Source organism: Carcharhinus amblyrhynchos, chromosome 17, assembly GCF_965287045.1.
Source record: "Carcharhinus amblyrhynchos chromosome 17, sCarAmb.v2.hapA, whole genome shotgun sequence".
Lineage (NCBI taxonomy): Eukaryota > Metazoa > Chordata > Chondrichthyes > Carcharhiniformes > Carcharhinidae > Carcharhinus > Carcharhinus amblyrhynchos.
Window position 1 is genome coordinate 38,076,326 of NC_137340.1, and position 13,543 is coordinate 38,089,868.

Sequence of the window (13,543 nt, forward strand, 5' to 3'; positions counted from 1 at the left end):
AGGCTATACAACTTTGGACAATGAAGCAATGTTTTCCTGAAATTAAAAATGGAAATCACTCAGTAATAAAGCATTTTGCTTTGCGTTATTGAACTTTCTAAATGTTTATGACATTTAAAGCAATATTTGACAGAATTAAAAGTGCCTTATAGTGGTCTACCCATGTAAATCCCTACTATTTAATTGATAAGGATTATGCAAATAAGCAAAACATGGTTTTAATTTCGAAATATCTGTTTGCAATAGTCTGGTAAGACCACGGAAGCCTTACATGCATAAACCTGCTTGGCATTGTTTGAAGTTCTTCCAAGAATGAATTTACCATCTGCCTGTTTCACATGAACAAAAATAGCACCGTCAGCACATGGATATGTGTATATATATACATATTCGTCCACTCATTACACTAGCAGTACTACTTGCTCACATACCAGGATGTTCGCTAAAGTAAGTCACATTTCATGACTATGATTCCTGAATGTATTACCTTCAATCAATTTTTTAAATGATTTCTCATAAATTCCATCTTAGATGCTGTGGCTCATATTTGCAGCATTGACTTTGGGGAACACAGTGAAAGGTAAGAACAAAACAATACAGCTTGGCATCTCTGTGCCCAGTTAAGTTGCTGTTAACTGTATGTAGCAACATAACTAATATTTATTGCAACACTTAAAGTATTGCGATTGTGGATTATTTTCTTTCCTCTGCTTCTTTCTCTTAACAGTATGTATGCACAATAATTATATATATTTTCTTTTTGACCTGTACTTAATGCAGGTTAGGCAAATCTTTAGATTCATTGACTGGGTAGGTCAAAAGTGGAATCAGCTGTGCTGAGCTAATATTGGAAGTTGGGTGGGTGGAATTAGAATTTCTGAAAGTCTCACCTCAGGACGGCTTCCTGACACATTCCCGTGTCCATCCCAATCCATTCCCGTTTCCAATTATCTTGCCCTAAAGGAGTTTGAATGGCACTGGCTGTCTGCTTAGTAGTGGTGGGTAGCTAATGATCAACAAGCAATTAGCCATTTAGCAACTTGGTGACAGCTGAAGGCCCTTACTGATAGCAGATGGGCCCTTGCTGAGTCCAAAGCCAGTCAGTACTGGAGGGTCCCCCCCAGCAGCAGGACATCCCTGGAACCGTGGGTGCTAAACAGCCATTTCCCTGACTGTTGACCTTTCTGTAGAGGGGTTCCCACACCACAATCATGACCTGGCAGCTGTAGCCACCATTTGCTTTTAAGTTTTGGGGCGTATCTCCATCTTGAAATGCCCTTGTGGTTGCCCTCCTTCAATGTTAGCACCCACCTTGCCCTGTGGCGCAGCTGGCTGCCCAGAACCTTGGGTGCTGACATTACCCTTTCTGCCTGCATCATCCACTCACCATTGTTAATCAAACAGGGCTCCAAGTGCCTGCCTGTTAATTGTCCACTTCTGGTAAGACTGTACAGTTGGGCAAACCTCATTAGCTGTCAGAGTTCGGACCCAGAAATGGTCCCATCCCATATTTAAAAACTAAGGTGGTAAGATTCTTCCCATTGTAGGCTTAAGTATATTAAGTGTTGGTACGATTGGATAATTTCTACATATAGTTCTTACCTTATAGAGCACTATGTTAAATCATGACTTTTTGCAGATCCCCTTAACGAAATCTAGGATCCCATAGAGGCTATTAGTAAATAAATGATGCAGTACATTGAGCAGTGCATGAGGTGAATGGGTAGGTTTCCTTTATCTATTCAATTGTACTTTCTACTCATTGTCATCATGCTTGGCACTGAGTGATTTAAATAAGGGGACAAACATATATTTTATATTAATCTTATTTTGTGTGACTTGCTTAAAAAAAGACTTCTCTTTACAGCTTCTGAAGTCTGCTACGGCAAATTAGGCTGCTTTACAGATGATCCTCCATGGGGTGGGACACCACAAAGACCAATTAAAAGATTACCCTGGTCCCCCAAGGATATTAACACACGTTTCTTGCTTTGGACAAGACGAAATGCTGCAACTTTTCAGGTAGCTAGAATTTACATTTTTTAAATACTTACAATCATCACATCCTCAAAGGTGGGTTGGAACGTTAAATATAACAATGAGAATGTGAGCCTCTTGTCAATATATTTTTCAACTTTAACTACTGTCAACCAGATTTCCCAACTTCTCAGCAGCTTCACTGACCTGTGGACTTGATGATTCAGGGCAATAAGTGTCTTTAGTTCTACTCCCTGGATCTGGTGTTGTTGCCTGAGGAATCGCTATGATTAAACATTCGTGCTTCCATACTCGCCCCTTGCTCCCTGCCCAAATCCCACAACTTCCACCTTCTGATTTCCTTGTTTCTAGCCTCCAAATTTCCCTTACCATGTACCTATGATTCCTCCCCAGGCCCCTGATTTCCCTTTTCCCCAACAATCCTCCCCAAATCGCCTCCAGCATCAGCAAGCAATCTGATCAACCCCCTTTCTCTTTGCACCTCCCCAGCGTAGACCTACCTGCATCTGCAGCCTTCACTAATGGCTTCAGGCCTTTACTCAGAGAGTAGTAAGTGCATGGAATGCCCTGCCTGCAATAGTGGTGGATTCGCCAACATTAAGGGCATTTAAATGGTCATTGGATAAACATATGGATGATATTGGAATAGTGTAGGCTGGATGGGCTTTAGATTTGTTTCGCTGGTTGGCGCAACATTGAGGGCTGAAGGGCCTATACTGCGCTGTAATGTGCTATGTTCTATGATGAAAAGCTAATGAGCAGGGAGCTGGTTGGTGGTGTCACTATGGAGTTAACACTGCAAAGCATAGTTGGGGTGGGGGGGGGGGTGGGGGTGGCAGGGGGTGGTGGGGGGGGGGGAGTTCAGAATCACAACTCTTGCCAAATTTCTGACTGACCCTAACCCTAACCCTAACCCTAGGGTCATGCAAGTAGAACTTCAAGCTGGTGAAAGGCGAGGGGGAGAGAATCAAACAATATAGCAAATATGAGGAGTTCATTGATTAACTGACCTGCAAACTAATTTAAACAGCTGAATAGAAAATTGTTAGACGATAGGAAAACTCATCAGAGTTTTGAGCAGAGATATGAATGGAACAAAAGAATGTGAAACAAATGGGATGGGATGAAAAACTGGGGAAACAGAAGAAGAAAAACAGAAAAGGAGAAAAAAAATGTCACTAATGCATTCAGTTTGAAAGAAAAACACAAAATGCAAGTGAAATACTCTGGGCAAGATTTTCCCAGATATTAGCAAAACCAATGATGGGCGACTTTCCCTGCCTTACTTAGAAAAAAAACTTGAAGTCATGAGTTCCTTGATGTATTGCTGGCAGATTTACCCATCCTGCTCGCTGAACATCAGATAATTAAAAGCCAGCCCTGCACACAGGAAGCAAACCAGTTCATCCTGGAACCTGCTCAGGCACTGCTCTGTTACAGTACCAGGGCAGTGCCCTGCCATTGCTCCCAGCACTGCCCCCTCTCCATCCACGCATTGTCAGGTGACATTGCTCAGGTAGTGCTAGGGGGCACTGTTTGGATAGTCCAATGGATAGTTATCAGGTACTGCAAGGTGTTGCCAGGGTATTACCTGGGCAGTGTCTGGTCACGACCATCTCAACCCTGAGCGCTGCAGTCAGCTGCATTCTCCTGCTTCAAGAAGACAACCATCATACTGGTACCTAAGAAAAACCAAACAGCGTGCCTTAATGACTATTGGCTGGTGGCTCTGACATCCATCATTATGAAGTGCTTTGAAAGGCTAGTCATGGCACAAATCAATTCCACCCTCCTGGACCACCTGGATCCACTACTCTTTGTCTATTGCCACAACAGATCCACAGCAGACATCATCTCCCTGGCCCTGCACTTAACCCTGAAACACCTAAATAACAAGGACACCTATGTCAGACCCCTATTTATTGATGACAGTTCAGCCTTCAACACCATTATTCCATGAAACTCATCTCCAAACTCTGTGGCCTGGGCCTCAGCACTTCCCTGTGCGACTGAATCCAGAACTCCCTAACTCACAGACCACAATCAGTAAGATAGGCAACAACAGCTTCTCCACAATCATTCTCGATACCAGTGCCCACAGGCTGTGTTCTCAGCCCCTATTATACTCCGTATACACTATAAATGTGTGGCCAAATTCCTCTCCAATTCGACTTTCAAGTTTGCTGATGACACCACTGCAGTAGGTTAGATCTCAAACAATGATGAGACACAGTACAGTAATGAGATAGAGAATCTGATGAACTGGTACGGCAATAATAATCTTTCCCTCAAGGTCAACAAGATGAAGGAGATTGTCATCAAGTTCAGAAAGCACAAAATCCTTGTCTACATCAACAGGGATGAAGTAGAAAGTGCCAAGAACTTCAAGTTTTTAGGTGCCCAGATCACCAACAACCTGTCCTGGTCTCCCCATGCCAACACTATAACTAAGAAAGCCCACCAATGCCTCTACTTTTTCAGGAGACTAAGGAAATTTGGCATGTCAGCTACGACTTTCACCAACTTTTACAGATGCACCATAGAAAGCATTCTTTCTGGTTGCATCACAGCTTGGTATGGATCCTGCTGTGCCCAAGACCACAAGGAACTACAAAAGGTCGTGAATGCAGCCCAATCCATCACACAAACCAGCCTCCCATCCATTGATTCTGTCTATACTTCCTGCTGCCTCGACAAAACAGCAGCAGAAGTAAGGACCCCGCACACTCCGGACATTCTCTCTTTCATATTCTTCTTTCTGGGAAAAGATACAAAAGTCTGAGATCACATACCAACCGATTCAAGAACAGCTTCTTCCTTGATGCCATCAGTCTTTTGAATGGACTTACCTTATATTAAGTTGATCTTTCTTACACCCTAGCTATGATTGTAACACTACATTCTACAGTCTCTCATTTCCTTCTCTGTGAATGGTGTGTTTTGTTTGTATAGCGCGCAAGAAACAATACTTTTCGCTGTATGTTAATACCTGTGATAATTATCAATCAAATCAAATCAAATCAATCTGCTCGCCAGGTGCATGTCTTGGGAGACCAGTCATGATTCATAGTGTTCTGCCAGCGTGGATGAATTTTCTAATGGGAAAGGTGGAGTATGATTCCAACGCAGGGGCCTAATAATGATATGGTGATTTATTATAATGATGTTCCCGATATTGAACATTGGGTAATGTGTCGCTTCACTGATAGAGGAAGGGGACAATGGCGTCACACCCTTACACCGACATAAAACGTGACTTTGCAGTTCTCACAATATTTTCCACACCCATCACCAAATCCACCCGACTCAAGTAGGAGTGGGAAGGAAGAAGAAACAGGTCAACATCATAGGCAAAGCAGGATGTTCAGTGAAAGAATAAGCAGGATTCATACTGTGCAGTGTGACATTGTTAATACTATGTGACTTGAGACCTGGAAATGGAAGAAGTGTACAGTAATTGGGAGTTAGACAAGAACTGAGGCAGCATTAAGGAGAGAATGACACCAGGGAGAAGATATGACAGGAGTAAAAAAAAGAAGTGAGTAAAGCAAGCAGATATGAAATCAGTCCGGAAAAGGATAAGTGATGTTGTCATGGTGGAATTTGAATCCTCATCCCCAGATCATTAGCAGGACCTGCCCCTGATCTTCCTCAGGATAACAGTCTTCCCTGCACTGTGCCAGTTGGTGACAGGCTCTCCTTTTCTTCATTCTAATCAAAGCTATCAAGAAGGCAGCATTGCCTGCAGCCTGCATTTTTCCATTCCACTTTGTATCTGTGAACAGATATAATTGAATATAAGCTCAGAGAAGACCATCACCTTGAAGAACAAGAGCCAGTGGTACCCCAGGGAGAACCTAATGCTGATGATCAAATCCATGAATATTTGGCACAACAAGTGGTCTACAGATGACTCAATTCATACACTGAGACGATCAAAACTGCGCTGAAGCTGCCTTCATTTGATTAGGGATATGGTAACTCATATTTGCGACATTCTCCCTAAGGGTCTCAGGTCACACTAACTTGGAAGACCTTCAATCCCAGTAGCCCTGGAGGTCACTGCCACACTGAAGGTTTTTGCCTGCAGACTGTTCCAGTCTCCACTGGGGACTTTTGCAGAATCTTGCAATCAGTGATACACAACTCTATGAGGGAGGTGCTCTTTTCAGTAGCACTCATTATTACATGCAGTTCTGCATGGATGAAGGAAGCCAGGCTACCAGAGCTGTGGAATCGGTTGAAATCTGAGTCCTCCTTGACTACATTCTGTGGCCTTGTGAGTTCGCTAGCTGCAGCCTTTAAGATTCATTAATAGAAAAGGATTTCACTTTGAACGCCCAGATGATTTCTGATCACGGAAAGCAGATTCAGCATGTTTATGCTCTTATGTTCTGAGTCACTTCCAGGAGCTCGAGAGACTTGTGATGATTTGGCACTTGGAGGGTTGGCACCTTAGTGATAAGGGTTACCCGGAAGATATGGTTAATGCTGTCTATTCATTGTTTGCAGAGTACTTCTGAGAAGGGATACAATGCTGCACACTCAACCACAATGTCCTTAAAATTGATCTTTTAAAGATGTGCTTCTGATTCTTGGACTGGTCAGGTGGGATTCATAGAATCATAGAATCCTGACAGTGCAGAGGGAGGCCATTTGGCCCTTTGAGTCTGCACCAGCAATAATCCCACCCCAGCCCTATCCTGACTACCCCACATGTTTACCCCACTAATCCCCCCACCCTACACATCCCAGGACAGGGGCAATTTAGCATGGCCAATCCAACTAACCTGCACGTCTTTGGAGTGTGGGAGGAAATGGCAACACCCGGAGGAAACCCACACAAACACAGGGAAAATGTGAAAACTCCACACGGACAGTGACCCAAGCCAGGAATCAAACCAGATCCCTGGAGCTGTGAGCTAGCAGTGCTAACCACTATGCCACCATGCCTTCCCAAACTATATGGAGTATTGGTTCTTGATACTTTGTGCAGAGACTGAGCCTCATCATTGTTGTTTACTGGAATGTGTTGCTACAGGGAGACATGGAGGAGCTAGATGTCTCCTCAGACACTGAGGATGTTGAAGGGATGCTGAAGAGGGCAAAGATTCAGATGAGCCTTATGTAGATGCTATTGCATGGGCATGAAGTGGCAGAAGGTTCACTAGGCTGATACCAGAGATGAGGGGGTTAGCCTATGAAGAGAGATTGAATAGATTGGGTCTGTACTCGTTAGAGTTCAGAAGGCTGAGGGGGGATCTTATAGAGACATATAAGATAATGTAGGAGCTAGATAGGGTAGAGGTAGAGAGATTCTTCCCACTTAGAAAGGATAGCAGAACTAGAGGGCACAGCCTCAAAATAAGGAGGGGGGACAGTTTAGATCAGAGTTGAGGAGGAACTTCTTCACTCAAAGGGTGGTGAGTCTCTGGAACTCTCTGCCCATTGAAATGGTGGAGGCTACCTTGCTGAATATATTTAACTCAAGGGTAGATAGGTTTCTGATAGACAAGGGAATTAAGGGTTATGGGGAGAAAGCGGGAAAGTGGAACTGATCCATTTCAGATCAGCTATGATCTTGTTGAAAGGCAGGGCAGGCTCGAAGGGCTAGATGGCCTATTCCTCCTCCTATTTCTTATGTCCTTATGTTCAGACATGCCTGTGACAACCTCATAGTTACAAGATTCTAGTGGGCATAATTTTTTAATATTTCAGTTCTCTTCATGCTTCAAAGCAGCAGACACAACAATGCCTAATTGTCAACTTCAACATGTAACAAAAAGTCATCAATTTCACAGTGATGGAAGCATAAGTCACCATCAACCTAATGATGGGGTCATCCTTGGAAGTTGCATTAGCCTAGGGATCATGTGGCAACTGTGGAATGTGCTTAGCACACCATCAGAGCATATCCTTAAACAATCACACAACGTCTAGTCTTTTTGACCATGACAGCCGCAAGTCGTGGCCATAATATCCATCAAGAGGCTGGAATTCTATTGCAAACACAGATGCTCTTGTGCCAGTATGACAGCAACTTAGCAAAGTGGCTCTCAGAAGAGAAATATTTGTCAATGATGAGCGCTGGACTATCTCAAAGGAGTTACATCCAACATCTCTCCAAACACCAGCTCTCATGCACGATTAAAGCCCCTACGCATGATTAATACAGAGGCTGCATTTTGACACTGAGCCCCAAGGTGCTATCGGACATCAGGATGCAATGATCTGTTATATGACAGCCTGCACTCAAAGCTGTGAGTAATGATAGCATTGTCCTCACAAAGAGTAGTTCAGCAGAACCATCACATGATCCTGTATTTTAAGAAGCTTGACAAGTTTACATCCTGCATTGCCTTAGCATTTGGTAGCAATGTGGCCCAGCCAGGTTTGACATAGCTGTCAAATGATAATTTATTCCCTTCATAGATACTGCTGAACACTCTGGTAGCAGTAATCATGAAACTGCTGTTGATTGCTGTAAAAATCCATGAGGTTTACCATTCCCTTTGGGGAAGGAAATTTTCCATTCCTACCTGATCTGGTCTATGTGTGACTCCAGACCAACAACAATTTAATACCATCGCTCAGTTGGAATGGGCAACAAATGCTGGCTTTGTCAGTAATGCCTACATCCCAACAATGAACAAAGAGAAAAAAAAGCCTAAAAGGGGCAGTTGCCATTTCTATAGATTGTATTAGCTCCAGCATTGAGCTGTTTCGTAAATTATGTGATTTTTCTGTAGCCACCTTCCTAATTTAGTTAATTGCTCTGTGATTAATTATCCTGAAAGAATCAATATTGAGCCTCCAATTTCACCATTGCTGCTGTCGCTCTGCGAACTGCGTGCAGGGGGGAATGCAAGAAAGTTAAAACTTACATTTATACAGCAGCTTTAATGATGTTCCACGTCCCTTTACAGCCAATTAAGTATTTTTGAGTTGTAGCCACAGGTATAGTGCAGGCTATGTGATGAAATAATGGAGCAGGCTCAAAGGCTGGATAGTGTACTCATGCTCCTTTAATGAATGCTCGTATGTCATTCTGGATCGGTAAGATGAGCTGGGCTAGATGGCCTTTGTCATTCATTATTATCTTACATTGCTGTGGGTCTGGAACCAGATATAGGCCAGATCGGGTAAGGATGACAGATTTCCTTCTCTAAAGATTATTAGTGTACCAGATGGGTTTTTAATGACAATCCACAATATTTTCATGGTCATCAGTCGACTTTTAATTCCAGATTTTGTACTGAATTCAAATTTCACCATCTGCTGTGGTGGGATTTGAAACCGGGTTCTCAGAACATTACCTTGGGTCCCTGGATTTTAGTCTCATGACAATACCACTACACAACTGCCTCCACTGATGTGCTGGGCTCCCCCATAATTGGGGATATTTGTGGTGCCTCCTGCTCCACTTAGTTGTTTAATTATCCAACACCATTCATCATTGGAATTGTCAGGATTGCAAAAGTTTAGAGTTGTGGAATCTCTGACTGTAGCATGCTGCTCTCACTAATTGACATTGATTGACGTACAGTCTTGTGTTGTAGCATCACCACGTTGACATCTGATTTTTATATTTCCCTGGTGCTGCTCCTGGCATGCCATCCTATACTCTTCATTGAGCCAGGGTTACTCCCCTGGTTGAATGGTTTGGTTGAGTAGGGGATATGCCAGACCATGAGATAACAGAGCATGGTTGTATACAATTCTGCTGCTGCTGATGAGCCACAGTATATTATGCACAGTTTTGAGTTGCTCGATCCGTTTGAAATCTATTCCATTTAGCAGGATGGTAGTGCCACACAACACGATGGAGGGTATCTTCAATGTGAAGACAGGACTTTGTTTCCACAAAGACTGTGTGGTGATCACTCCTACTGATACTGTCATGGACAGATGCATCTGTGACAAATAGATTAATGAGGGCAAGTTTACCTTTGTTGGTTCCCTCATCACCTACCGTAAACAGGTGGTACCGGCATTTAATAAGCACAGTAAATTGTAGCAGACATAGTAATTACTCTAAGTTAATTAAGAAAGTAATTAAGTTAAACTAACAAAATAACAATGGCAAGTCAGATGTGGAATGTAGGAACTTTTGAATGCTAAGGTAATCCAGGACAAACACGTGTGCAGAAAGTGTAAGCAGTTAGGGGAATTCTGATCAGGATTATTGATCTAGAAGCTGAACTGCAGACATTGCACAACATGAGGAAGGGGAAAAAAATACCTGTATGGCAGTGTTGTCTGCCCAGTGCCAGTGTTCAGGACAGCTTGATTTGATTTGATTTATTATTGTCACATGTATTAATGAAAATACTATTGTTTAATCACATCTATTCAGGGAAAAGTATTGTTTATTGTGCACTACACAGACAAAGCATGCTGTGCTTAGTGGAAGAAAGGAGAGAATGCAGAATGTAATTTACAGCCATAGCTAGGGTGTAGAGAAAGATCAATTTGAGGTAGGTTCATTCAAAAGCTTGAAGGCAGCAGGGAAGAAACTGTTTTTGAGCCAGTTGGTACATGACCTCAGACTTTTCTTTCTTTTTCCTGATGGAAGAAGGTGGAAAAGAGTATGCCTGGGGTGTGTGGGGTCCTTTTCCTGCCTTGGAGCGGGAAGTGTAGATAGAGTCAATGGATGGGAGATTGGTTTGTGTGATAGACTGAGCTTCGTTCATGACCCTTTATAAATTTTCACGGTCTTGGGCAGAGCAGGAGCCATTCCAAGCTCAGATACAACCAGAAAGAAAGATTTCTATGGTTCATCTGTAAATGTTGATGAGAGTCATAGTGGACATGCCAAATTTCCTTTGTCCCCTAAAAATGTAGAGATATGGTGGGCTTTCTTAACTATAGTGTCAGCATGGAGAGAGCAGAACAGGTTATTGGTGATGTGGACACCTAGAAACTTGAAGCTCTCGACCACCTCCACTTCATCCCCATTGATGTAGACAGGGACATGTCCTCCACTACACTTCCTGAAGTCGCTGACTTTCTCCTTTCTTTTATTGACACTGAGGGAGAAATTGTTGCTGTCACACCAGTTCACTAGATTCTCTATCTCTTTCCTGTATTCCGTCTCATCTTTGTTTGAGATCCAACCCACTACGGTGGTGTCATCAGCAAACTTGAAAATCAAGTTGGAGGGGAATTTAGCCACATGGTCGTGGTGTATAACGAGTATAATAAGGGGCTGAGGACACAGCCTTGTGGGGCACCAGTGTCAAGATGATCATGCAGGAGGTGTTGTTGCCTATTCTTACTGATTGTGGTCTATGGGTTAAAGAGTCTAAAATCCAGTCACAGAGGGAGGAGCCGAGCCCCAGCTCATGGAGTGTGGAGGTGGGTTTTGTAGGAATAATGGTGTATTTAGTGTAAACCAATAGTGGTGTATCTTATGGACATTTGCTCAGTGCTGGTGAGGAACCTATAGCTGGAGGGGCAATTGTTGTGTTAGATGTTGGTGACAACTACATAGGCAATGAAGGAGTTTCTGCATAGTTAGTATGAAGTGCTAGGTACTAAATTAAGAAGCAGGACTAAGCCACAGGCAAATTGGTTTTGGCGTAGGGAAATTAACATTAGGGGAATGAAAGCATGACTGGGAGAAGTGGGTTCTGGTTCATGGGACACTGGCATCAGTATTTGGGAAAGTGGGGGCTGTACTGTTGGAGCAGTCTGCACCAGAACTCTTCTGGGACCAAAGTTCTCGCAAGTCGCATCACCAGGGAAATAGAGGGCTTTAAACAAGCTTGGATAGCTGTAGCAAATCAGGGGAATGGTCCAGGCTGGAGAGCAAAATATTAATATAGGAAATAAGGGTCAGAGTTTGGCAGGAAGGGACCGAAAGAAAAAACCTAAGAATATGCCAACAGACAAGACTAGATATTACAAAGGTAATAAAAAAAAACTAAAGACTCTATATCTGAAATTGCATCATATTCATAGCATAGGAAATGAATTGATAGTAAACAGTGAAGTAAATAAATCTGATTTGATAGCCATTATGGAGATGTGGCTACAGGATGATAAAGATTGGGTTTCTGAATATTAAGGGGATACATTCAATAATAATAAAGGGGAAGCAAAGTAAAGATGGAAGGGTTGCACTGTTAGTCAAGGGTGGCATTGGGGTAAAATGAAGAGGTGTCCTTAGCTCAGAAGGTCAGGATTAAGAATCAGTTTGTATGGAGATGAGGAATAGTGGGGAAAATAAGTCACCAGTGGGACTGGTCTACAGGCCCTCCTACCAGTAACCACAATGGAGGACAAAGTAGACAAGAAGAAATCTTGGGTGTGAGTAATTAAAGGGATGGCAATAATAATGGGCAATCTTAATCTACACATAAACTGGAAAAATCAGGTTGGCAGTAGTAGCCTAGAAGAGGAAACCATAAAAAACCTTTGTGATAGTTTTTTTGAGCAGTGGGGAGCATGTTCCGGAACCGACTAGAGAGCAGGTTATATTAGATATTGTGTGATATGACATGATTAATCAATGATCTCAGAGTAAAGATCCCTCTGTGTAGCAGCAACCACAATATGATTGAATTTTACGTGCAGTTTGGAAGGGAGAAGAGTGAGTTTAAGAGTAGCATTTTAAACTTAAAAAGGCAGTTATGTGGGCATGAAAGCTGAAATAGCTGAAATGAACAAGGATACTATGTCAGAGGATATGCAAATAGAGAAGCAATGGCAGATATTTAAGGGGATATTTCAGAATACTCAGAAACAGTGTATTCCTACTAGAAAGAAACATTCCAAGGGGAGGACTCATCATCCATGGTTAACTAAATACGTTGAGGAAAGCAACTTAAGGAAAGAGCATAAAATGTGCAAAGATGAGTGGTAGGCCAGATGATTGTTCAGAAAAAAAGAGAGAGAATGACTAGAACATTAGTCAGGAGAAAGACATTACAGTATGAGGAAGCTAACTAGAAATGTAAAAGTGGAAAGCAAGAGTTTCTCCATATTTTTAAAAAGAAAAAAAGTAAGTAAAGTGAGTGTTGGTCCTCTAGAGAATAACAATGGGAAGTTAATAGTATATAATATGAAATGGCAAATGAGAGAAACAAATATTTTGCTTCTGATTTCACTATAAAAAATACAAAAGGTATTTTAAATCAGGAAGTGGAAGGAAAAGAGGAAGTTGGTGAAATTACAACCACAAGGAAGTGGCACTGAGAAACATGATGGGTCTGTGGTTGAGGAGTTTCTGGGTCCTAGTTGACTTCATCCTAGAGTCTTGAAGGAGATGTGTCCAATGAGGTAGCAGGTGCGTTGATGTTCATTTTCCAAAATTCGCTAGATTCCGGAAAGTTTCCGTCTGGCTAGACAGTAGCAAAGATAACCTGCTATTCAAGGAGGGAGGGAAGAATAAAATGGGGGCATGATCCCATTTTCAGGATCTTCTGCTCCTGCCAACGGCAAAGTTGCTGCAGATTCCCTGGTGCAGGAGGTGCAAACAACAGGAAACCCTGTTGACAGTGGTAGGACTGGAAGATACCACTACTGGCCAATGGTGGGCCAC

The 13,543-nt window shown here is 42.6% G+C and overlaps 1 protein-coding gene across 1 annotated transcript in view; it reads left to right on the plus strand.

The window, feature by feature from the left end:
- Window positions 1–531: 531 nt before the first annotated feature.
- LOC145354219 (pancreatic lipase-related protein 2-like) overlaps window positions 532–13,543 on the plus strand; it is a 31,135-nt gene continuing 18,123 nt past the window's right edge. The window contains exons 1-2 of the mRNA XM_080205302.1: window positions 532–580; window positions 1,868–2,022. Coding sequence (XP_080061428.1) covers window positions 532–580; window positions 1,868–2,022 — 204 coding nt within the window. The remainder of the gene's footprint in view (window positions 581–1,867; window positions 2,023–13,543) is intronic.